A 25,414-nucleotide genomic window follows, 5' to 3' on the forward strand; every position below is an offset into this window, starting at 1 on the left:
AAGTAAGGGGTCAGCATTCAGGACAGAGAAGAGAAGAAATTTCTTCACCTGGAATAGAGTGAATCTTTAGAATTCTCTACCAAAGCAGGGTGCAGAGGGTCAGTCTCTGAGTATATTCAAAACAGAGAGAAGTAGATTCTTGGATATGAAGGAAACTGTGGGATTTGTACAAGAGGCAAGTCCTGAAGTAAAGGATCAGCCATGGTGTCATTGAACGGTAGCAGAGACACAAGGCTGAATAGTTTACCCCTCTTCTATTTCTTATGTTTTTAACAAAGAAGGCCAAGGTTTAATGTATGTGCATTTGTACATGTTCCTTACTACTTACCTATGCAATGCAGAATGTACAGGGAAAGACAAAAAGACGCAGAGAGCTGCCAGAATGTGTACTGTGGTTTATTCATCCAACCATTCACACGGTACCTGTGTGCATGCATGCATGCACTATACATAAAAGGCATTCATATATGTAATTTATTTACATGCACTACAGAAGGAATTAGAGAGTGCAGGAGAAACAGTCTTGCCTATTTGTCTCTCTTACCAACTGACTGTGTGTGCCCCAGTGGAATAATCTGGACAATCCAGGTACTTGGATTCACTGCGTGAAAGGGCAGCAGAGATGTGCAAATTCTTCAAGATCTTCATCAAATACCAATCATCAAAACTGAAGGCAATGATCGTCTAAAGTTCCAGTGTGGATAATGGTCCCATCAGTCTGTATGCAGTGCCCAAATACACAGATTCATAAAGCAGTAAAGCTGATCTCACGTACTAAACAGAAAGCAGATTCTCCTGCAGGCAGGACAGGAGAGAGTCTGAGGATTTTCTCAAGATGCAGCATTTCCCAAGGCCCAGGAAACTGTGGATGATGCAGATATACCCTTATGTGCCCTTGCATAAATGACTACCCAATCCAGGACAAGGCAATCCACTTGCCTGGTGTTTCAACTAAACATTCATTCCCTCCACCACCAGCGCAGGCCATCTACAAAATGTATTGCAGTTACTCACCTAGGCAGCTCCAACAGCATTTCCCAAGCCCATAACCTCGATGAACAAGGACGTGGCCAGCAAATGTAAGGGTACGCCACCCCCCTGCAGGATCCCTCCAAGTCACACAATATCCTGAATTGGAAATTTATCACTCATCCTTCATTATCTTTGGGACTAAATCATGGAACTGTCTACCCAATAGCACCATGGGAGTATGTTTATCAGAAGGATCACAACAAATTAAGAAGGGGGCACACCAACACTTTCCCAAGGGCAATTAGGGATGGGCAATAAATGCTGGCTTTGCCCAGATCTTGTTAATGACTCAAAGAATTTTGAATTTTTGAATTTGAAGGCAGAATACAAGGTTAATGGCAAGACTCTTAGCAGTGAGGAGAAACAGAGGGATCTTGGGGTCCGCGTCTATAGATCCATCAAGGTTGCCACGCAGATCGATAGGGTTGTTAAGAAGGCGTATGATGTGTTGGCCTTCATTAGTCAGAGTATTGAGTTCAAGAACCGCGAGGTAATGTTGCAGCTCTGTAGAACTCTGGTTAGACCACACTTGGAGTATTGTGTTCAGTTCTGGTCGCATCATTATAGGAAGGATGTGGAAACTTTAGGGAGGGTGCAGAGGAGATTTACCAGGATGCTGCCTGGATTGGAGAGCATGTCTTATGAGGATAGGTTGAGTGAGCTAGGGCTTTTCTCTTTGGAGAGAAGGAGGATGAGAGGTGACTTGATAGAGGTGTACAAGATGATAAGAGGCATAGATAGAGTGGACAGTCAGAGACTTTTCCCCCAGGCAAAAATGGCTAACACGAGGGAGCATAATTGTAAGGTGATTGGAGGAAGTTTTAAGGGGGATGTTAGAGGTAATTTTTTTTACACAGAGAGCGGTGGGTGTGTGGAACGCACTGCCAGCAGAGGTTGTGGGGGCAGATACATTGGGAACATTTAAGAGACTCTTAGATAGTCACATGAATGATAGAAAAATGGAGGGCTATGTGGGAGGGAATGGTTAGATGGATATTAGAGCGGGATAAAATGTCGGCACAACATTGTGGGCTGAAGGGCCTGTACTATGCTGCAATGTTCTATGTTCTATAAAACTCATAGGACTTCACGGTACAGGTGAATGTGCATTTCCCCAACCACACACATGATGCTATCATTTTAAGACAAATAAAGCCCAACCTTGCAATTCAGGTCATCTGGAGACATCCACTATATCACTGATGACTCCTTTGCATTATTTACGGACTGTGGTGCTATAATGAAGGCAGCATAGTGATGTAGCAGGTAGAGTTGCTACCTCACAGCTCCAGCAATGTAGAATCAATCCTAACCTCTGGTGGTGTCTGTGTGGAGTTTGCACATTCTGCACACACTGCAGATGTGATATATGGGTTTCATCCAGGCTTTCCGGTTTCCTCCCACATCCCAAAGACGTGCAAATTGGTAGATTAATTGGCCACTGAAAATTGCCTATAGTGTGCAGGTGAATGGTAGAATCTGTGGAGGAGCCAGTTGATTGAAACTTGGGGAGGATAGGTTCCTGAGAAAATTAGTGGGGGAATAAGATTACTCTGTGAGCTGGCATAGGTGGATGGGCTGGAATGGCCTCCTTCTATGTCATAAGGAAATATGGAAATGAGTTGTACCCAAATCCATTATTGAGAGCTTTCTGTAGCTCTGCTTGTGATGGCTATGCAGGTTAAAGTCTTTATTTGACAAAGTCTATATCTATGCACTCTGTATTAACTCAATGTAACTGCACTGTGTAATGAATTGACCCGTACGATCGGTTTGCAAGACAAGTTTTTCTTTGTACCTCGGTACAAATGACAATAATAAACCAATACCAATACCAATAATTGTTGCACTCTCATGACTGAATGGGATATTGGTATTGGTATTGGTTTATTATTCTCACTTGTACCGAGATACAGTGAAAACTTGTCTTGCATACCGATCGTACAGGTCAATTCATTACACAGTGCAGTTACATTGAGTTAGTACAGAGTGCATTGATGTAGTACAGGTAAAAACAATAACAGTACAGAGTAAAGTGTCACAGCTACAGAGAAAGTGCAGTGCAATAAGGTGCAAGGTCACAACAAGGTAGATCGTGTGGTCATAGTCCATCTCATCTTTTAAGGGAACTGTTCAATAGTCTTATCACAGTGGGGTAGAAGCTGTCTTTAAGCCTGGTGGTATGTGCCCTTAGGCTCCTATATCTAAGACATGAACTACTGTGTCCAATGGAAGGAGCACTGAATCTGCCATAGGTCCATCTGCCACATATTCAGCACGTTCAGGCATAGATTCACATTTGTTCTATTGAATTCATGGTGACTGTGTTAATTATATCTGATGAATATTAAGATGGGGGATTAACAGAATAACATTCAGCCTCAGTGGCCCAGGTTCCATTGCAGATGTCACAGGGATTGCTTGGGGGATTTGTTCACTCTCAAACTGCATCAAGAATCATTGGCCTGGAGGCATCTTCTTTTCATGGATTACAACTAAGGTCAACCAAACACGATTCCATCACATTCCTGCACTTTCTTCGTCAGCATTGTCTACTCCTGTACTGATGAGCCTAATGTAATGGGTACCATTGATTCACTCTATCATAGAAGCAACAAGACAACGATCGAGGCAATTTATCCCTTTGAAAGTCCATAAATATGAAAAGAAAGGTCATCATGTAAAACCGATACGAGCTGTGAAGTTTAGGGGGAACCTCTAACTCCAGCTGTCCCACTTCCTCTCTGCTTTCCGTCTTTATTGGTATTGATATTGGTTTATTATTGTCACTTGTACCGAGTTACAGTGAAAAACTTGTTTTGCATACCAATCGTACAAGTCAATTCATTACACGGTGCAGTTACATTGAGTTAGTACAGAGTGCATTGATGTAGTACAGGTAAAAGCAATGACAGTACAGAGTCAAGTGTCACAGCTACAGAGAAAGTGCAGTGCAATAAGGTGCAAGGTCACAACAAGGTAGATCATGAGGTCATAGTCCATATCATCGTATAAGGGAACCGTTCAATAGTCTTATCACTGTGGGATAGAAGCTGTCCTCAAGCCTTGTGGTATGTGCCCTCAGGCTCCTGTATCTTCTACCTGATGGAAGAGGAGAGAAGAGAGAATGACCCAGGTGGGTGGGGTCTTTGATTATGCTGGCTGCTTTGCCAAGGCAGCAAGAGGTAAAGACAGAGTCCAAGGAGGGGGTGCTGGTTTTTGTGACGTGCTGGGCTGTGTCCACAGCTCTCTGCAGTTTCTTGTGGTCCTAGGCAGAACAGTTGCCATACCAAGCCGTGATACATCCAGATAGGATGCTTTCTATGCTTTATGATGTTGACAGTGGCCTGTTCAAGTTCACTCAGTTTTAATTCTGGGTTTTCACTGCCTTCTCCTGCAAACAAGCACCTATTGAAACGGCGGAGATCCAAAGATTAGCTGAAAACTAAAGTGTCCACTCTGCACCCTGACTTACTTGCGAGAACATGAATACGTATCTTGCAAATAAGTTGTACTGTAAAGCTGGTTTATGGGTTTACCACTTAAGGGGAAAATAGGTCCAATTTTAGTGACAGTTAAAAGATTGCTGCATTATGGGCAGAAATGTGAAATTTGCAAAGAACATTTTTAACAAGCTCAATTAGGGTTAAGTGGAGGAGATGAAATTCTTTGTGGCATGCATCATTTGTTCACTTTCCTTGGCATGTTGGAATATTTCCTAACTTTAACATATGACACATTTCATTAACCTGCTCCCCCTCATCCATTTGACTTTGAACAGGCTATTGATTCTATGTTATCCACCCTGGACAGAGCCCCAGGTTGAGAGGCTGGCCCAGGACACAATACTATATTTATTTACCTTACGCAATCATTACCAAATAAAGCTGCTCTGTAACTCAACCAAGTCATTTCCAAGTCTGTGCCCAGGAAGAATTAAATTGCCTATTTAAACAGCAGTTGCAGCTTTGTAAAGTTGTCAGGAAGCTCCTGGAGACTGGACCAATACAGACTGAGAGCTTGTGATGCATAATTAATTAGGCTGCTCTCCTCAAACCCAGCAAGGCCAGCCAAAGGTGACTTCAGTGAGAATGAAGATGATGATGTTACAATCCCAGAGCTCCAGCCCAGTAACTGGAAAATTTACACTTCTTACTGGTGTGTGCGATGTTAGGGTTATTTTTCATTTTCTCCGCTAACCACCACTGGGACATCAAGCCATCTCATTTACACGGGCTATTTTCATTTGTTAGTGTGGTCGGTCCAGATCTGAATGGTTGCATCCAACAGGACTAAATTAGCTGGAACTGAAAATAATCTTGACAGCTCAACAGGATCTGGCTGCAGTTGTTGCTACAGCACTACCTGAAGTGCTTAACACCTGACATGTCGAAAGGAGCACCTCCGATCTCTTTAATCAGCTTTCTTACACAAGTTCACTGTTTCCTCCATTTTGCTAGCACATACACGATCAATTGATCCACGAGTAAAACACTGTTGTGTTCTTCCTTTCTTTGGGACTTAATTATTTTACAGCATGCTTGTGAATTTTTTATATATAAAAGGAGACAGAGAGTCATGCAGCTTTAATGATTTTAACAAGCTGCATGGTGCCATTCTGCTCATTAATGCCACAGCATGTGTGATGCAATTAGCAGTAGCTGAATATATGCTTTTATCAGCAATGCAGGAGGCAGAAATAGTCTTAAAGTTGAAGTGCCCATAATAACACTTAAAGCCATTAACAGTTCACACCCACTATTCATTTATATTGTGTCCTTAAAGCAAGAAAAACCTCCTAAAACACTTTGGAAACAGGCACAAGCAACATATATACGGATCTAGAAGGGTGATCACTGTTGAATATAGCTGAGGCCTTTTGGCCCATCATATCCATGCCAGCCAAAATGAGCCAAACAGACTATCAATTTCACTGCTCAGTTCATTGATGCATGGGCTACTACACATTAATCCTCATCCAGATATTTAAAAAAAATATGATTATGGATTTTGCCCTCCAGCACCCTTTCAGGCAGGGCTTCCCAGGCTATATCTACTCCTGAGTATAAACACTTTCTTCCTCTGCCTCCACCAGTTACCTTAAATCTATTCCTGTTCGTTTTTGACTTCTCCACCAAGGAATGCAGATCCCTTCTATTCAGCCTGTTCACACAAGTGTTGGGGAAGGAGTTCCGAGGGCAACTGATAAACAAGTCAAGTGCAGTGCCCTGGAAAGAAGAAATGTGTGTTTCCAAGGCAGCCGATCTAATGCCATCCAATGTCTATGCATTTCTTTAGTTATGCTACAAACCCTGTTAGTTAGATTAAACAGAGCTAACAACAGAGCACCTCTTATTGAAGACAGCCGTTCTCACGCTAAACAGCAGTGTCTGGTACAACAGTTTATTCAAGCGAAGCTCAGTTCTTAGAGGTTCGCTCACACTTGTATATGCTACGCCCATTGAGAGTTGAATCATACATGTCACCAATGCAAGATTGTTTGAGTTGAAATTACAATTATGACCTCTGAGCTGAACTCCTTCAAATCTCTTGATGTCTCCGCAACAATCAGGACAAAGGCCCCTTTTGTTCAGTCTGCCACTTAAAGCAAGTAGCTGACTATTCTAGATAACACCACGGAAACTATAATACATATTTACACAACATGCAAAAAGTACCATTCTGTGCAGTTTGGAACTCACGATATTAGAAGCAGCAGAAAAGGAGGCAGTGTCATCTGTGGAACCATTTCATTTTTTAATTGTTTTCCAGTGGTAAATTTGTTGGGGGGGGGCGGTAAAAAATAATTTGAGAACTGCCCTGCCTCCCACATTGAAATTACCAATTGTTTACTTACCATAGCCGGTGTTGCAGGCATTAGGTAACACGTGTGGTTTTGTGTCACCTTCCCAGAACATTTCTGCTACTCTTCATCCCTTTCCCCCTCCCTGGTTTTAACATTTCTGAAACCAGCCATGGGATGTATTGGAGGAACAGGAGCCATGTTTCAATGGGAAAGCCACTGCCCGATACTACCAGCAGGATGTACCTGGAATTGCGACTGCGGTATAGACTAGGGGCTATGCAGTCTAAAGGATGCCCTCAAAATCTAGTGACAGCAAGAAGTGTCAAAAGCAGAGCTATGCTGGCCTTTTTGTGTTTTCTGGGACTTTCCCACATCTCCTCCCTCTCTCCCTCTCTCCTTCCCTGAACCCCACCTTACTAATTCCCCTCTCCAGCACTTAATTGGAGACCATTTCCTTGGTTACCTTGCTGTGGGCTGTGGGCTGTGGACACGCATAACCCCCCACCTTCCTATGATGAGGTGGACTATGACCTCACGATCTACCTTGTTGTGACCTTGCACATTATTTCACGTTATTGTAGCTGTGACACTTTACTCTGCACTGTTCTTGTTTTTACCAATGCACTCTGTACTAACCCAAAGTAACTGCACTGTGTAATGAATTGACCTGTACGATTGGTATGCAAGACAAGTTTTTCACTGTACCTTGGTACAATCGGTATGCAAGACAAGTTTTTCACTGTACCTTGGTACAAGTGACAATAATAAACCAATACCAAACTCACTCGTCACCCGGTACATTTGACTCCCTGTATTGGCAAGGATGATATCCCCTCTGACTTAAGGTGGGAGTCAGAGGCAGGGCATCTAAAGCTGTAAAGGAGTTAACATTTCCCAGAAGATTACAATTGTCTACCCATCAAAGCATTGCTACAATTAAATTGAACTAAATTTGAATTCTGGAGCATTTCTTGCTTGGAGAAAAAGCTTGAGCAGGTGCATTAAAGCTTGGCAATTTTTTTTTGCCCTATGCTGTGCAATTGTAAATGAAGGTGTCAGGAATATTCACCATCATTTAGGAGACTGAGTATAAACAGAGCTTTATAAATAGTCAACTGCATAATATGAGGGGCATTTGGAAATTAATTGAGGTCACCTTTAATGAGTTCTTCTCTTTATGGATTTTACACAATTTAATTCTGTCTGAGCTTGAAATTCAGGAGGATGGTTTCATGGTATGTTATGAACACCACATTTTTCAATGCAAACTCCACATTTTGAAAAGATTACCAAATGGAACAGTTTGGTAGCCTTTCTATTTTATCCTCTTTGTTTTAATATTTTTACTCAACCAATAGTTTTCCATGCAGGAAGGAAATAGTCAGGCATTTTCTCTTAAGGAAGTGTTGTCTTGACCAGTTAGTTCTTAGCAAACCTTATTGTATTTATAGATCTTATTTTGTTCAAAACCTTGAGTCATTCTTAGTTCTTTTTTGCTCCATCATCGGCATGGTATTACGTGTGACATTGAATGATGTCCTTTAGTCAATTTAAGCAAGTAAATTCCCGCTCCAGGAATTGTTTTTGCTTTGTTTTCACATGAGAGGTTTTCCTCTTTACAAAAGAGTTTTTTTTAATGGTTTGTTTCTCTTCAGATATTTTTAGGCCTTGTATAAATTTCAAATTTCTCATTCTTAAAACCCAACAGCTGATGCATTTTCTTGTATGAGGTTCTCCATACCAGTGGTGTGCTGCAGGGATTGGTGCTGGGACCCTTGTTATTCATTATTTATATAAATGATTTGGATGCAGATACACAAGGCTTGATCAGTAAGTTTGCGGATGACATGAAGTTAGGAGGTGGTGTTGATAGTGAAGAAGGTAATCACAGATTACAGGGGATCTTCATCAGTTAGGGAAGTGGGCTGAGGAGTGGTAAATGGATTTCATTACAGAAATGTGTGAGGTGATGTATTTTGGAAAGTCAAACCAGCATAGGACTTTACTATGAATGGTAGGACACTAGGGAGTGTAATGGAACAGAGGGACCTAGGAGTAAGAGTGCATAGTTCATTGGAAGTGGTGTCACAGATAGACAGCTGGCCTTCATCAGTCAGAGCATTGAGTATAGGAGTTGGGACATTACGTTGCAGTTGTACAAGTTTTTGGTGAGGCCGCACTTGGAGTACTGTGTACAGTTTTGGTTACCCTGTTATAGAAAAGACGTGGTTAAACTAAAAAGGGTGTAGAGAAGATGTATGAGAATGTTGCCAGGACTAGAGGGCCTGAGTTATAGGGAGAGGTTGGCCAGGCTGGGTCTTTATTCCTTGGAACGTAGGAGAATGAGTGGCAACCTTATAGAAATGCTTAAAATTAAGAGAAGCATAGATAAGGTGAATGGTAACAGTCTTTTCCCCAGGGTAGGGCAATCCAAAACTGGGAGGCATAGATTTAGGGTGAAAGGGGAAAAATTTAAATGGGCTCTGAGGGTCAATTTTTCCACGCAGATGGTGGTGAGTATATGTAACAAGCTGTCAGAGGAAGTGTTTGAGGCAGGTACAATGGTGTCATTTAAGAAGCACTTTGATAGGTACATGCAAGGGTGGGGCTGAGAGAGATATGGGCTGAACACAGGAAATTGGGACTAGATGGGTGGGCACCATGGTCGACATGGACTGATTGGGCCAAAGGGCCTGTATCCGTGCTGTATCGCTCTATGACTGTAACTCATGGATTCACAATTTCCATTATGAGATATCAAAATTGTGTAAGTTTGTTGCTGAGGCTGCACTTGGGGTACTGTGTACAGTTTTGATCACCCTGTTATAGGAAGGATGTGGTTAAACTGGAAAGACTGCAGAAAAGATGTACGAGGATGTTGCCAGGACTAGAGGGCCTGAGTTCTAGGGAGAGGTTGGCCAGGCTAGGTCTTTATTCTTTGGAACCTAGGGAATGAGGGACAACCTTATAGAAATGTTTAAAATTATGAGAGGCATGGATAAGGTGAATGATAACAGCCTTTTCCCCAACCTAGTCCAAAACTAAAGGAAATTGGTTTAGGGTGAGAGGGGAAAGATTTAAAAGGGACCTGAGGGGCAACTTTTTCACGCAGAGGATGGTGAGTATATGGAATGAACTGCCAGAGGAAGTGGTTGAGGAAGACACAATAGAAGCACTTAAGAAGCACTTGGATAGGTACATGGAGGAGTGGGGCTTGGAGAAAATTGGGACTATCAGGATGGGCACAGTGGTCGGCACAGACTCATTGGGCCAAAGGACCTGTATCTGTACTGCATTGCTCTATGACTCTATGACTCTGTCACGCTGTTGAACCAAACTGCCTCGAGAAGTTTTATTCCCATTGAACTGCCTTTAGCAATGAGTGATGCCATGATCCCACTCTAAAGTCTGGAAGCTGCCATGGATCCTTAACAGCAGCCAATATTTGCCTGTTTACCAAGTAGTTTAAGATTTCAATGGTGACAAAAGAGACTGTTGATGCTGGACTCTGGAGCAAACGAAACAAACTGCGGGAGGGACTCAACGGGTCAGGCAGCATCTGTGGAGGAAAATAGTCGATATTTCGGGTCGAGATCCTTCACCAAGATTCTCTTTTGATTCCTCCCAGTCCAGAGTTAGTTGGTTAGAACCTCTCAGGTGAGAGGGCAGGGAAATAAAGTTAATAGAACATAGAGCATTACAGTACAGTACAGGCCCTTCGGCCCACAATGTTGTACCAACATTTTAACCTGCTCTAAGATCTACCTAACCCTTCCCTCCCACATACCCCTCCATTTCTCTATCATTCATGTGTCTATCTAAGAGTCTCTTAAATGTCCCTAATGTATCTGCCCCCACAACCTCTGCCAGCAGTGCGTTCCACGCACCCACCACTCTCTGTGTAAGAAACGTACCCCTGACATCTCCCTTATATCTTCCTCCAATCACCTTAAAATTATGTCCCCTCCTGTTACCCATTGTCGGCCTGGGGAAAAAGTCTCTGACTGTCCACTCGATCTATGCCTCGTATCAACTTGTACACCGCTATCAAGTCACCTCTCATTCTCCTTCTCTCCAAAGAGAAAAGCCCTAGCCCGCTCAACCTATCCTCATAAGACATAAGTTGAGGTAGAAGATCAGCTATAATCTTCTCAAATGACGGAACAAGTGCAAGGAGCTGAATGGCCTGCCCCTGCTCCTCATTCTGATGTTTCTGTGTTTTCTCTGTCGAAGCAGAGTTGTCAGCCTGACCAGCTGCAGATGCAGCAGAGATACAGAGGGAAATTGATCTCACTGGCTTGCTGGCAGAACACTTTTTGGTCTGTAGAGTAGTTGAGTGTTTAAATAATTGCAGATCAATCCGGCTGCACACAACACAGTAGGCTGCCTGTAGAGTAAATGGGAGAAGGTGATGGTGGACTCATTTGTAAATTGATTGAAAGGAGATTTGGCAGGGTTTTCAGGCAGACAGCTGCTAAGAGTGCCTTGTTTTCCAATGAGAGGTATTGCAATCGCTGGGCTCATGTCTTACTTCAACATGATATATTTTGCACACTGTTCAATTTTTTATATTGAAAGCACAGGTATCTTTGGGCACATTGATGAGATGGGAACTCAGGAATCAATGAAATTCAGTTCCCACCAGCAACTCATGATCCCCATTTCTGCCCCTTTGGTAATCTCTCTGTATCATTGCCTGCCAGTGCTCTAGGGTTCTTAACTCCTTGTCTTGAGATGCTCCACCTTCCTGGCCAGTAATTGTCCACTCACATTCATCTATCTCCCTCCTGATTCCTCATCTTCTACTCCTCCCAACCCAGTGTCACCAGCCAACACCCCAATACAAGACCCACCTGAAGATGTTTACCTTGAAAGTTCTAATTGGCCCTGCTGATGAGTGACCTGGTCCAGTAGGCATCTGTAGTCTGTTGTAAATGAGGCCAAGGGACAATATTGAGTGGGCCTTTTGCCTGCCCAGGCCATTGTGTTTTTCAACTCAAGCCGAACTTCCTGTCCTTGGTCATCCTGGACTCCATGCTGATCCTGAATTTAGTGCAACTATTCTATCGAGGTAGATGGCCTTAGTACAGAACACCTGGGTTAGATCATCTGGCAGCCTCTATTAGATACTTTATAGACATATTAAAGTCAATTTTATCTCCTTGCATCTGATGTTAACCTGGCCCAATCTTACCACAAAAACTGGGTCCAAGCCACTGTTGGGCACTTAAACTGTACAGATCAGTCTCTGCCACTGTAGTTGAGAACCAATATATTAATCTAAATTGACGACTGAGAGAAGAAACACGACATGCTGACCAGGAAGAGGGACGGATAAGCTTAGTTTTAGCCAAGTAAACTGTTGATGATGGCTGCCTTTATCATAACCTGATTGGAAGGTTTGATCCAAGAGTCATATTTCCATACTATAATTCCAAGCAAACTCATCACCAAACTCCAAGACCTGGGAGTCAACACCTCCCTCCGCAACTGGATCCTTCGATTATTCTCAACACTGTTCCTCCACAAGGCTGCGCCCTCAGCCCCCTACTCTACTCCCTATACACTCAGGACTGCATGGCCAGATTCTGCTCTAACTCCATCTATAAGTTTGCATATGATTCTACTATAGTGGGCCGTATCTCAAATAACAATGAGTCGGAGTACAGGAAGGAAATAGAGAGCTTAGTAACATCGTGTCATGACAACATCCTTTCCCTCAATGTCAGCAAAACAAAAAAGTTGGTCATTGGTATTGGTATTGGTATTGGTTTATTATTGTCACTTGTACCGAGGTACAGTGAAAAGCTTATCTTACAAACCAATCGTACAGGTTAATTCATTACACAGTGCAGTTACATTGAGTTAGTACAGAGTGCATTGATGTAGTACAGGTAAAAACAATAACAGTACAGAGTAAAGTGTCACAGCTACAGAAAAAGTGCAGTGCAATAAGGTGCAAGGTCACAACAGGGTAGATCATGAGGTCATAGTCCATCTCATTGTACAGGGGAACCGTTCAATAGTCTTATCACAGTGGGATAGAAGCTGTCCTTAAGACTGGTGGTATGTGCCCTCAGGCTCCTGTATCTTCTACCCGATGGAAGAGTAGAGAAGAGAGAATGTCTCGGGTGGGTGGGGTCTTTGATTATGCTGGCTGCTACACCAAGGCAACGAGAAAGAGGGGCGGTGCACATGCTCTGTCTACATCAATGGTGCTGAGGTTTAGAGGATTGAGAGCTTCAAGTTCCTTGGAGTGAACATCACCAATAACCTGTCCTGGTCCAACCACATAGACACCATGGCTACGAAAGCTCACCAGCGCCTCTACTTCCTCAAGAGGCTAAAGAAATTTGGCATGTCCCCTTTGACCCTCATCAATTTTTATTAATGCACCATAGAAAGCATCCTATCCAGATGCAGCACAGCTTAGAATGGCAACTGCTCTGTCTGTGAGCAAAAGAAACTGCAGAGAGTTGTAGACACAGCTCAGCACATCACGGAAACCAACCTCCACTTCATGGACTCTGTCTATACTTTTCACTGCCTCGGTACAGCAGCCTGCGTAATCAAAGTCCCCACCCACCCTGAATATTCTCTCTTCCCTTTCCCATAAGGCAGAAGATACAAAAGCCTGAAAGCATGTACCTCTAGGTTCAAAGACAGCTTCTACCCCGCTGTTATAAGACTATTTAATGGTTCCCTGGTGCAATAAGGTGGACTCTTGACCTCACAATCTACTTCGTTATGACATTGCACCTTATTGTCTACCTGCACTGCACTTTCTCTGTAGCTGTTGCACTTTATTCTGCTTTCTGTTATTGTTTTACCTTGTACTACCTCAATTATGAACAGTATTCAAGATAAGCTTTTCACTGTACCTCAGTACATGTGACAATAATAAACCAATTCCAATTCCAATTCTCTCGCATCCACTCAGAAAATATTAATTTTTTATCTGGAATAATTAGAACATCATCCTCTGATCAGATGCCAGAAACTATACGAGGTGAGTTGCCGGAAGCTTCACCAGTTTGTGAAGAGACAGAGGCTGGCTTGTGAAGTGCGGGAGACTAAGTGGGACTAGTTTGCCCATCCAAGCTAGTCCCATTTGCCCACATTTAACCCATATTCCTCTAAACCTTTCCTATCCATGTACCTGTCCAAAAGTCTTTTCCTGAACTGCTGCAGTCCTCCTGGTGAGGGTATTCCCATCATGCCATGGGATATAGTTAGGAAGCTGTTTATAGTACATTTTCCCTTTCTCATTGATTTCATCAACCTTGACTCAAAAACATGCTAATGTTACACAGATTCATTGGATTGACTAGGGCTTTGAGTGTGAAAGAAGTGCTAAATGCACTGCAATATTAGTGTAGAATGCAGGCAGAATGATTAAACCTCCACTCACACATCAAATTTACAACAGAGTCAGGTGTTAATTGGATACTCATGCTTTTGACCGTCCTTTGAGAGGGCTCCTCCTGGTCACACTAAGGTACTGGCAACCTCTACCAGTTCCACTCCCCAAAACCACCTAATTCCATCTCCCCAGTCCCTCCCCCCCCACCCAAAAACATGCTTTTGAATACCAGAGTAAATATATTATTAACAAATGTGCGCTTATCTTAAAAGCTTGTGCTCAAGAAGCAAACTACATTATGGTGAAGTCATGTCAGCATCATGCTTCCAGGCCCAGCTCAGCCTTCCTAAAGGAGAGAAGGAGAGTCTTGTAACTACATTGTGCCTTTTGCTTCCCTAAACATTCCTGAGTGCTTTACAACAGTTGAAGTACTTTGAACTGCAGGATATGTGGCAGTCATCATAACAGACAATATGATGATGAACGATATTCTATTTTGGAAACATTGACTGAGGGAGAAATATTGGCCAGAACATCCTGCTATTTAGAGTACTAGAATGGGATTTTTTATATCTATCTGAGTAAGTGGGAGAGATTTAATTTAACATCCCTCCAGAGCACCTACAATATTGTAGCACTGAGGTGTCAGCCCAGATTTTGGTCTCTGGAGTGGGATTTTGTAATCCAGAACCAAGGGTGCAACCATCTGAATTACAGGTGACATAAAATATAATGCTACCATGACCAAATTCTCCTTTCAAAATCTACTTTCAAGATAGTAATCTTTGTTAAAGACAAAATGCAGTTTCACTATAAATGCAAGTTGTTGTTGTAGGACAGGAGCAATATTGATGCAAACTAAAATAGCTTATTCATTTTGGCTGCAGCCTGAGTTTGCACAGTTGAGAGGTAGACAGCATTGTACAAGGGAAAATGATATGTCAGATCTGGATTCTCCATTGAAAGAAATATTTCCCTAACATAATGATTACATTTCTTTATATTCAATGTTACAAGATTTCAAGCTTTGTCATTGCCTTTGCTGTTGCAAAACATTCCCAAAAATGTAAATTGAGAATATTGAAAATAGAACATTACAGCACAGTACAGGCCCTTTGGCCCACAATGTTGTGCCGACCTTTTAACCTACTCTAAGATCAATCTAACCCTTCCCTCCCACATACCCCTCCATTCTCCTATCATCCATGTGCCTATCTAAGAGTCTCTTAAATGTCCCTAAGGTATCTGCCTCTACCAGCACCCCTGGCAGCGCATACCACTCTCTGTGTAAAAAACTTACCTCTGATATCCCCCTGTACTTTCCTCCAATCACCTTAAAATTATGCCCCTGTGTGTTAGCCATTTCCGCCCTGGGAAAATTCTCTGCCTGTCCATTCAATCTATGCCTTTTATCTTCTTGTACACCTCTATCAGGTCACCTCTCATCCTCCTTCTCTCCAAAGAGAAAAGCCCTAACTCGTTCAACCTATCCTCATACAACATGCTCTCCAACCCAGTCAGCATCCTGGTAAATCTCCTCTGCACCCTTTACAACAGAAAATTTACAACAACAGAATATTTACCTCAAAGTTAAAAGTTATAACAACAGAATATTTACCTTATTGTAACAATAGATAGAAAAGAAACCTGTAACTGATGCTCTGAATAATATTGCAAGAGGTAGTCTATTTTTCACTATATTGTACAATTGTTTATGAGAATGGGGTATTGGCAGTATTGTTAGTTTGCTTCAAGGAAATGTTTTAACTGGGAACATTCAGGGTGATGCTGAGATCCTCTAGACCATGTGTTGGGAACACTCAGAAGCCCCACATAAATGGTGAAAGGAGCATACCTTTCTGCCTGTCCCATCAGACACTTCATGCCCCACCTTTTGAAGAGTTTGCTGTTCCCACATTGACCTCATCAATCACCTCAGAACCCACAAAGCCACAAAGTGGAAGCAAGTCATCCTTGCAGCCAAAGGAATGCCTAAGAAAATAAAATATTTTGAAGATTGCAAGTTGGCTGAATTCCTCCAATAGCTCGATTATAATGGCCATTTGATAGAGTTGCATACTACAGTAAATGCTCTTGTCTCTTGCAGTGCAAAATGGATTTCAGTTTTGTTATCAATGAAAATCTGATTTGAATTGTCACTGATAAAGCATGCTTACCTCAACACAAACTGGAGAGGTTAATGTAATGTTACATAAATGTATGTAGCTATTATTGCTGACCTTGCTTTCCTTACATAACGCTGCCGAAGTCTAGTTGTTTGCCTTGGGGAGCAGTGAGAAACTCTGGATGAACCTTTGTTCAGCTAGAATCTGTGCTAACATGTATGCTGAAAGCAAAGGACCTTTTATGTGTTCTGGTATTTTTCAGGCCAGTTTGTTTTTGGGATGAAACTATTCAGTCTAATTCAACTTCTTAATTAGTGGACCCCTATTTGCAATATTTTGCTCTATGTTGGTTGATAAACATTTAAAATAGCATTTATACTTTGTTGAATTGTGAAGGACCATGATATTTCTGAAACTTATAGCCTTGAGCCTTGAACCAAAGAATCAAACAGCTTAGAATTGTTGGGAGAAAGAAATTCAGAGAGGATATCATAACAAATGTTGGTAAGTAGGGATAAGAACAACAACAACGTGCATTTATAAAGTGCCTTCAATGCAGCAAAACATCCAGTGTTTCTTCACATGAGTGCTGTTGGACAAGATTTATCACTGAACTCCCAAGGGAGATTTTAGGACCAAAAGCTTAGGCAAAGATGTAGGTGTTCAGAACAAAACTGAAATCAGTTTTTCATGAGCCAAGAGTATTTATAGCTGCATGTAATTTTCTCGTGCCAGTGTAATGTTAGGAAATTCCAGAGCACAGGAATAAAAACAGAAACTGCTGGAAACTCTCAGTGGGTCAGGCAGCATCTGTGGAGAGAGGAAGAGTTAATTATTCAGGTCTAGAACCCTTTGTCAGAATAGGACCTTAGCAGCTGCAAACCAGGCCCCCATTGGTGTTGTGATGTAGTTCAAGAATGCTCAAGAGGTCAGAGTTGGAAGAGGACAGAGGTTTCAGTAAGTTATGGGGCTGAATGAGATTAGCAATTGGGAGGAGTGAGACTATGAGGAGATTTGAAAACCAGGGTGGGAATTTTAAACTTGAGCCGCTGTTTAACTGGGAATCAATGCAAAACCAGCATGCACTGGGCTGATGGGTGAACTGGACTTGGTACGAATTAGGACACAGGCAGGAGAGTTTAGAACACTTTCAAACATTGGGAGGAAGATGACCCAGACATGGATTGAAGTGATCAAGTTCTGGTAGTAGCATTGACTTGACTGAAGATTTTAGCAGCAGCTAAGTTAAGGTGAGTTAGTGAAATGGAGGTAGGCCATTTTAGTGATGGATTGGAGTTGGGGTCTGAATTTTGTCCCATGATTAACTAAAAGCCACAGTTACTAACAGTCTGGTTCAGTTTCAACCGCTCATCAGAGATTGGAGTTGATGGCTGGGGAATGGAATTTATAGTAGGGTTGATGACAATGTCTTTGGTCTTCTCAATGTTTAGTAGCAGGACCTTTCTGTTCATGCAATGTTGGATGTTGGGCAAACAATCTGACAATTTCGATAAATAAGCACGTTATTTGACTTGGAGTGAGTTGCAGAATAAAGATTCGAGATGTATTTAAAAATAGGTAAGATAAACAAAAGCTTTATATAAAAGAATAAAATCGGCTCCAGACAGGCTGAATGAAGAAAGACTGTTGAATTACACATCATTAAAGACACCAAAAACGACAGATTGCCATAGCAACTTGCAGAACCTGGCTCCAGACAGGCTGAAGACCTACGTAACTGGTTTCCATTAAAGACTCTGAAAGCAAACAAACAGAATGTCAGTCAGTCCTGGTGTTGTACTTGAAGAAGCCAAACATTGGCAAGCAACTGGCCCAGCACTGTAGTTCAAACAAATAAAGGACATTAAATTCCCCGGGTCTCACTGATTCCTCACTCACAACTCTGTCATTGCTTGGATGCTGCCTTAGAGTTTGTTTCTGGAATATCTGATCTGACCAGGAGAAAAATCGTGTACTACATCACAAGTTGCATCCATAAAGATATTTAAAGAGCAAAGCAATGAGTGTATGTATCAGCATGTATACTGAGTCAGATATTTGTTTTTGAAAGTGATACACTGTTTGGGGAGATAGAAAGGATTTTTAAATCATTGCTAAAGCAATTCCAAGTTGTGAAAAGACCAAAAATGCTTATTTTAATGGTGTTTTATTTTCTTGTGGATAATAAACTTTTTTATTAACAATTTCATGGTTTATCCTAATGATCCTTTAGACAAAGGACAGCCTTACGACAAATATAAAGTTAGATCACGTGGAGAAGGCAAGCCAATTCCCCACCTTAAAAAATAACAAAATAATGCCACCTGAAAATTCATTTTAAAGAAAGCACAAAGCACAAACAGCACAATGAACATTCCTTCTCATTTTGTTGCAGATGGAAGATGTCATAGCACGAATGCAAGAAGAGAAAAATGGGATTCCAATCCGCACAGTCAAAAGTTTTTTGTCAAAGATCCCTAGTGTATTTTCTGGTAAGAAACTCATTTTATCATTTAAGTCATGTTAATGTTAGTTCAGCATCAATTGTGGAGAAGTTACTGAATTCTGCCATCACAGACAACATTGAGCACCGGACTAATTTAAACTAATCAGTATTCTTCAAAAGGTTTGGGTTCAGCCAACCCTGGGCTGGATAGCAATCCACTGACCCCACCCACCTGCCCTGTCCCCACTGTAACTCCGAGTATGTAATAGTTAAGTTATTCAAACCCCCAACAAATGGCCAATGAGTGTTGGGGGAAAACGGATGTACCGTGTCAATCTAGCAGATGATTGGCAGCTGGAATCTTGGAAGCAAAATGTTCTGTGAGATGCTTACCCACCTGTGATCAATCCAGATTTGAGCTGGAGAAATCTAGATTTGATCTGGAGTATTTGGTAATCAGTGAAAATTACAGGGGATTCCAGGGAGCAGAGGGAATTCCAGGTTTTTGAAGCCTGCATGCAGTGGTCCAAATAAGAATATGTCGGTCTGTACACACATCGAGTGGAGAGGAAGATGTAAAGGGGCTTCAAAGGGAAATGGAGAAGCTAAGTAAGGGATGGGGGGGGGGATCATAGAATATAATAAGATAAATATGAGGTCATCTACTTTAGTGCACAAAGCAGAAAAGAAGATGGTGAGAGACTGCAAACTGTTGATATTTAAGGGGCCTAGGTGTCCTTGTGCACAAGTAACACCAACAAACAGGTGTAGCCAGTACAAAACCTGGGTACAAATAAATCCCTCGAAGGATATAAAAAGGCTTAAAAGGGAAATCAGGAGGGCAAAAAGAGGGTATGAGGTGGATTTGGCAGGCAGGGTTAAAGATAATCCCAAAAGGTTTTTCAGTTATATTATCAGTAAAAGGGTGACAAGCAAAAGACTAGGTCCTCTTAAAGTCCATCAAGGCTGCCTATGTGTGGAGCACCAGGAGATGGCCAAGATTTTTAATGTCTACTTCTCCTCAGTGTTTACTGAGGAGAATATCATGGATGCCAGAGAAATGAGGGTAATAAGTAGTGAGGTTATGGATTGTATGCATATTACAAGGAAGGAGGTATTTGCAGACTTGAAGTGCATTAAGGTGGGCAAATCCCCAGGGAATGACCAAGTGCACACCCAGATGTTACGGGAGGCCAGGGAAGAAATCGCAGAGGTCCTTGTAGAGATATTTGCTTCATCGTTAGCCACTGGCGAAGTTTCGGAAGACTGGAGGCTGGCAATGTTACTCCATTGTTCAAGAAGGGTAACAAAGACAGGCCAGGGAACTACAGGCTGGTGAGTCTGACTTCAGTTGTAGGGAAGTTATTGGAGGGAATTCTGAGGGACAAGGTTACCATTACTCGGATTGTCAAGGCCTGATCAGGAATAGTCAGCATGGTTTTGTGCGTGGGAAGTCATGTCTGACAAATCTTTTGGAGTTTTTCAAAGAGGTACCTAAGGGGATAGATGAAGGTAGGGCAGTGGATGTTGTCTATATGGACCTTAGTGAGGCCTCTTGACAAGGTCCCGCATGGCAGGCTGATCTGGAAGATGATGCTTCATGGGATTCAGGGGAGCTAGCCAGGTGGATTCCAAATTGGCTCGATGATAGGAAGCAGAGGGTGATGATTGAAGGTCAATTCTCTGACTGGAGGCCTGTGACTAGTGGGGTGCCCCAGGGGTTAGTGTTGGGACCTCTGTTATTCATTATGTATGTAAATGATTTGGCTATGGATGTACATGGCACGATTAGCAAGTTTGCTGATGATACTAAATTAGGGGGTCTTGTTGATAGTGAAGCAGGTTACAGGGCATTGCAAAGAGATCTTGATCAGTTAGGGAGATGGGCTGAGGAATGGCAAATGGATTTCAGATAAATGTGAGGTGATGCATTTTAGACAGTCAAACCAGGGTAGGACATGTACAGTGAATGGCAGGGCACTGATGAGTGTTGTGTAACAGGGGGATCTGGGAGTACAAGTGCACAGTTCACTGAAAGGAGCCACGCAAAAGTAGACAGGGTGGTGAAGAAGGCATTTAGCGTGCTGGCCTTCATCAGTCAGGGCATCGAGTTACGGAGTAGGGACATTATGTTGCGGTTATATAAGTCGTTGGTGAGGCTGCACTTGGAGTATTGTGCACAGATTTGGTCACCCTATTATAGGAAAGACATTGACAAGCTGGAGAGGGTGCAGCAGAGATTTACAAGGATGCTGCCTGGACTGGAGGACTTGCGTTATAGGGAGAAGTTGGCCACACTGGATTATTATTCCTTGGAGTGTAGGAGAATGAGAAATGACCTCATAGAAGTTTATAAAATCATGAGGGGTATGGGTAAGGTGGATGGTCATAGTCTTTTTCCCAGGGCTGGAGAGTCCATAGAGGGTACAGATACAAGATAAGAGGGGAGAGATTTAAAAGAGACCGGAGAGGTAACTTCTTTGCACAGAGGGTAGAGAGTACCTGGAATGAGCTGCCAGAAGAAGTGGTTGAGGCGGGTACAATTGCAACATTTAAGAGGCATTTGGATAGGTACATGGAGGGGATGGGCTTAGAGGGTTATGTGCTGAACGCAGACAACTGGGACTAGCAGGGAGGATGCTGTGGTTGGCATGGACCAGTTGGGCCGAAGGGCCTGTTTCCGTGCTGTATGACTCTATGACTCTAGTAATCAGGAAGGCAAATGTTGCCTTTTATTGTGGAAGGATTGGTGTACAGAAGTGAAGAAGTTTTACTGCAATTACATAGGGTTGGAATATTGTGCACAGTTTTAATCTCCTTGCCTAAAACAGGAATGCAATGAAGAGTCATTAGACCGGTTCTGGGATTGTGGGTTTGCCATGTGAAAGACTGAGTCTGCCTGTGTTCTATTGATTTTCAAAGAATGAGAAGTGATCTTATTGAAACTTACAAAACTCTCATTGGGCTTGATCTGGTAAATTGGTAAATTGGTAAGTTGGTTTATTATTGTCACATGGACCAAGATACAGTGAAAAACTTGTCTTACATACCGTTCATACAGATTAATTCATTACGTAGTGCATTGAGGTAGTACAAGGTAAAACAACAACAGAATGCAGAATAAAGTGCTACAGTTACAGAGAAGGTGCAGTGCAGGTAGACAAAAAGGTGCAATGTCATAACGAGGTAGATTGTGAGGTTAAGAGTCCACTTTATCGTACTGGGGAACCGTTCAATAGTCTTATAACAGCGGGATAGAAGCTGTCCTTGAGCCTGGTGGTACGTGCTTTCAGGCTTTTTTATCTTCTGCTCGATGGGAGAGGGGAGAAGAGAGAATGACCTGGGTGGGTGGGGTCTTTGATTATGCTGACTGCTTTACTGAGGCAGTGAGAAGTATAGACAAAGTCCATGGAGGGAAGACTGGTTTCCATGAGGTGCTGAGCTGTGTCCACAACTCTCTGCAGTTTCTTGAGGTCACAAGCAGAGCAGTTGCCACACCAAGCTGTGATGCATCCAGGTAGGATGCTTTCTATGGTGCATCAATAAAAATTGGTGAAGGTCAAAGGGGACATGCCGAATTTCTTTAGCCTCCTGAAGAAGTAGAGATACTGGTGAGCTTTCTTGGCCGTGGCATCTACGTAGTTGAAACAGGACAGGCTATTGGTGATTTTCACTCCTAGGAACTTGAAGCTCTCAATCCTCTCAACCTCAGCACCATTGATGTAGACAGGTGCATGTACACTGCCCCCCTTCCTGAAGTCAATGACCAACTCTTTTGTTGACATTGAGGGAAAGGTTGTTGTATGACACCATGTCACTAAGCTCTCTATCTCCTTCCTGTACTCTGACTCATCGTTAATTGAGATACAGCCCACTATGGTGGTATCATCTGCAAATTTGCAAATGTAGTTAGAGCAGAATCTGGCCACCTAGTCATAAGTGTATAGGAAGTGGAGTAGGGGGCTGAGGACACAGCCTTGTGGAGCACCAGTGTTGAGAATAATTGTGGCAGAGGTGTTGCTGCCTATCCTCACTGATTATGGTCTGTTGGTCAGGAAGTCAAGGATCCAGTTGCAAAGGGAGGTGTTGAGTCCCAGGTCTTGGAGTTTGGTGATGAGTTTGCTTGGAATTATAGTATTGAAGGTGGAGCTGTAGTCAATAAACAACAGTCTAACATAGGTGTTTTTACTGTCCAGATGCTCCAGAGATGAATGTAGGGCCAGGGAGATGGCATCCACTCTAGACGTGTTTCGGCAGTAGGTCGAGGTTGTCTGGGAGGCTGGAGTTGATGCGTGCCATGACCAGACTCTCGAAGCACTTCATGATAGTGGATGTCAGAGCCACTGGGCAGTAGTCATTGAGGCACATTGCCTTGTTTCTCTTAGGTACTGGGATGATAGTGGCCTTCTTAAAGCAGGTGGGAACCTCAGAATGAAGCAGGTTAAAATGTCTGCAATTTTTTTCTGTGGCTCAGGAGTCAAGAACCAGGTCAGAACAAGGGGAGGCCATTTAGGACAGAGATGAGGAAAATTTTCTTCATACAGAAGGTAATGGCTCTTCGGAATTCTCTATCGTGAAGGATTTTAGAGGCTCCGGTCAATGAGGCACTGATAGATAACAAAATCAAAAGTACTGGAAGAATTCAGCCAGTCAAGCAGCATCTAAGGAAAGAGAAACCAGTCAATGTTTTAGATCAGGGTCTCTTCCTCAAAACCAGGGGATGAATGGAGGGTTTCCACATTTGAAAGCAGAACTGAGGGAGGATTGAGATGTGAGATAAAACACCATGTGGAGAGAGGTTAAGACAGATCAAATGGTAAGGAGCATGAGTACTGACCATTAACGAGGCACTTAGAAGAAACAGGGTGAGAAAGAGACGTAGGTATGATATTGGGAACACTAAGAGAGCAGTTTACCTGAAGATGGAAAATTCAGTGTTTATTTCAGAAAGTTGCAAAACTCCTAGTCTGAAGATAAGATGTTGTTCCTCTTGTTTACATTGCACCTCAATGTGGCAGTGGAGGAGGCCACAGTCCGGTTGGAAAGGGAGTGACAGTGAGAATTAAAGTGGCATGCAACAGGACACTCAGCATCACTCCTGCAGATGGAGCAAAGATGCTCTGCAAAGCGATCACCCAAGCTGCGTTTGGTTTCTCCATTTCAGAGCAGGCCACACTGACAACCGAAAGCACTGCGCTAGATTGGACCAAGTGCAAGTGAATCGCTGCTTCGCATGGAATGATTGTTTGGGTCCCCAAAGGTGGGAGAGGAAGAGGTGAATGCTCAGTGTCGCATCTCCTCTGGTTGCTTGGGAAGGCGCCACAGGACAGGGAGTCTTGGGGACGTTACATCTTTTCAGGAAAGCTTTGAGCACATCTTTGAATCATCTCTTCTTTTCACTTGGTGATCTATTCCCATGATGGTAATGGGGCTTGGGTTAGAGTGGCTTCTTTGGAAGTCTGATAAGCGAAGTGTCCTGCCATCTCAGTGTAATTAGGGCCTTCATGCTGGGAGTGGTGGCCAGGGAGATAAAACTGATGTTGGTTTCTTTATTCTTTGAGTGGATTTGGAGGATTTTGAGGAGACAGTGTTGGTGATAGCTCTGAAGTGTTTTGAGTTGCCTGCTTGAGGCAGTCTATGCTTCAGAAGCATACAGATGAGCAGGGATCACTGCTACCTGGTAGGCTATGAGTTTTCTGTTGATTTTGAGTTCTTGATCTCTATAGAACATAGAACAGTATAGCACAGGAACAGGCCCTTCGGCCCACGATGTCTGTGTCAAACCAATTACATTAGTAATAAAATGCCCAATTAAACTGATCCCTTCTGCCTACACAATGTCCATATCCTACTATTTCCCTCACATTCTTTTGCCCGTCTGAGAGGTTCTCGAACACCCCTATCGTATTTGCCTCCACCACCATCCCAGGCAGCACATTCCAGGCACCTACCACTCTCTGTGTAAAAAATTTGCCTTGCACATCTCCTTTAAACTTTCCCCCTCTCGCCTTCAATGAACGTCCTCCAGTATTTGACATTTCTACCCTGAGAAAAAGATTCTGACTGTCTACCCTATCTAAGCCTCTGATAATTTTATAAATTTCTATCAGGTCTCCCCTCAGCCTCCGAGGCTCCAGAGAAAACAACCTCCCCTTATACCTCATACCCTCTAATCCAGGCAGCATCCTGGTAAACAACTTCTGTACCCTTTCCGAAGGTTCCACATCCAAACAGCTGCAACATGACTTCCTTACTTTTATACTCAATGCCCAAACTGATGAAGGCAAACACCCTATCTACTTGCGCCACCACTTTCAGGGAGCTGTGGACTTGGACCCCAAGATTTACCCATTTTCTCAGACAGCCGAATGCTGAAGGCGATGGTGAACATCTTCAATGATGTCTGCTCTTGCTGAGGGATAGATCTCAATATGTGGGAAGCAGTCCAGGAATTCCAGGATCTTGCTGTGGACCTTTATTAAAACAGTACAGCACAGTAAGGGCCCTTTGGCCCACAATGATTGTTGGGGGTCAGTATTGTATAGAAGGGGCAAGTTGGTAAAAAAAACCCTTGCAGATGTTTGAGTGCAAAGCCCCTATCCTTCAGTGAAATGGTCAAGGATAACTTAGAGGTCTGCCTG

The 25,414-nt window shown here is 42.8% G+C and overlaps 1 protein-coding gene across 4 annotated transcripts in view; it reads left to right on the forward strand.

Annotated features, from left to right (window-relative positions):
- Window positions 1-25,414, forward strand: part of LOC127568408 (regulator of G-protein signaling 7) — a 365,436-nt gene that overhangs the window by 191,542 nt on the left and 148,480 nt on the right. For 2 of the 4 annotated variants that reach the window (XM_052012099.1, XM_052012101.1), the window contains exon 3: window positions 18,723-18,819. In XM_052012099.1, coding sequence (XP_051868059.1) covers window positions 18,723-18,819 — 97 coding nt within the window. Of the gene's footprint in view, window positions 1-18,268; window positions 18,354-18,722; window positions 18,820-25,414 lie in introns of those variants that run through there. The other 2 variants (XM_052012100.1, XM_052012102.1) reach the window with 2 other exon arrangements.

The sequence above is a fragment of the Pristis pectinata genome, chromosome 3, assembly GCF_009764475.1.
Source record: "Pristis pectinata isolate sPriPec2 chromosome 3, sPriPec2.1.pri, whole genome shotgun sequence".
Classification (NCBI taxonomy): domain Eukaryota; kingdom Metazoa; phylum Chordata; class Chondrichthyes; order Rhinopristiformes; family Pristidae; genus Pristis; species Pristis pectinata.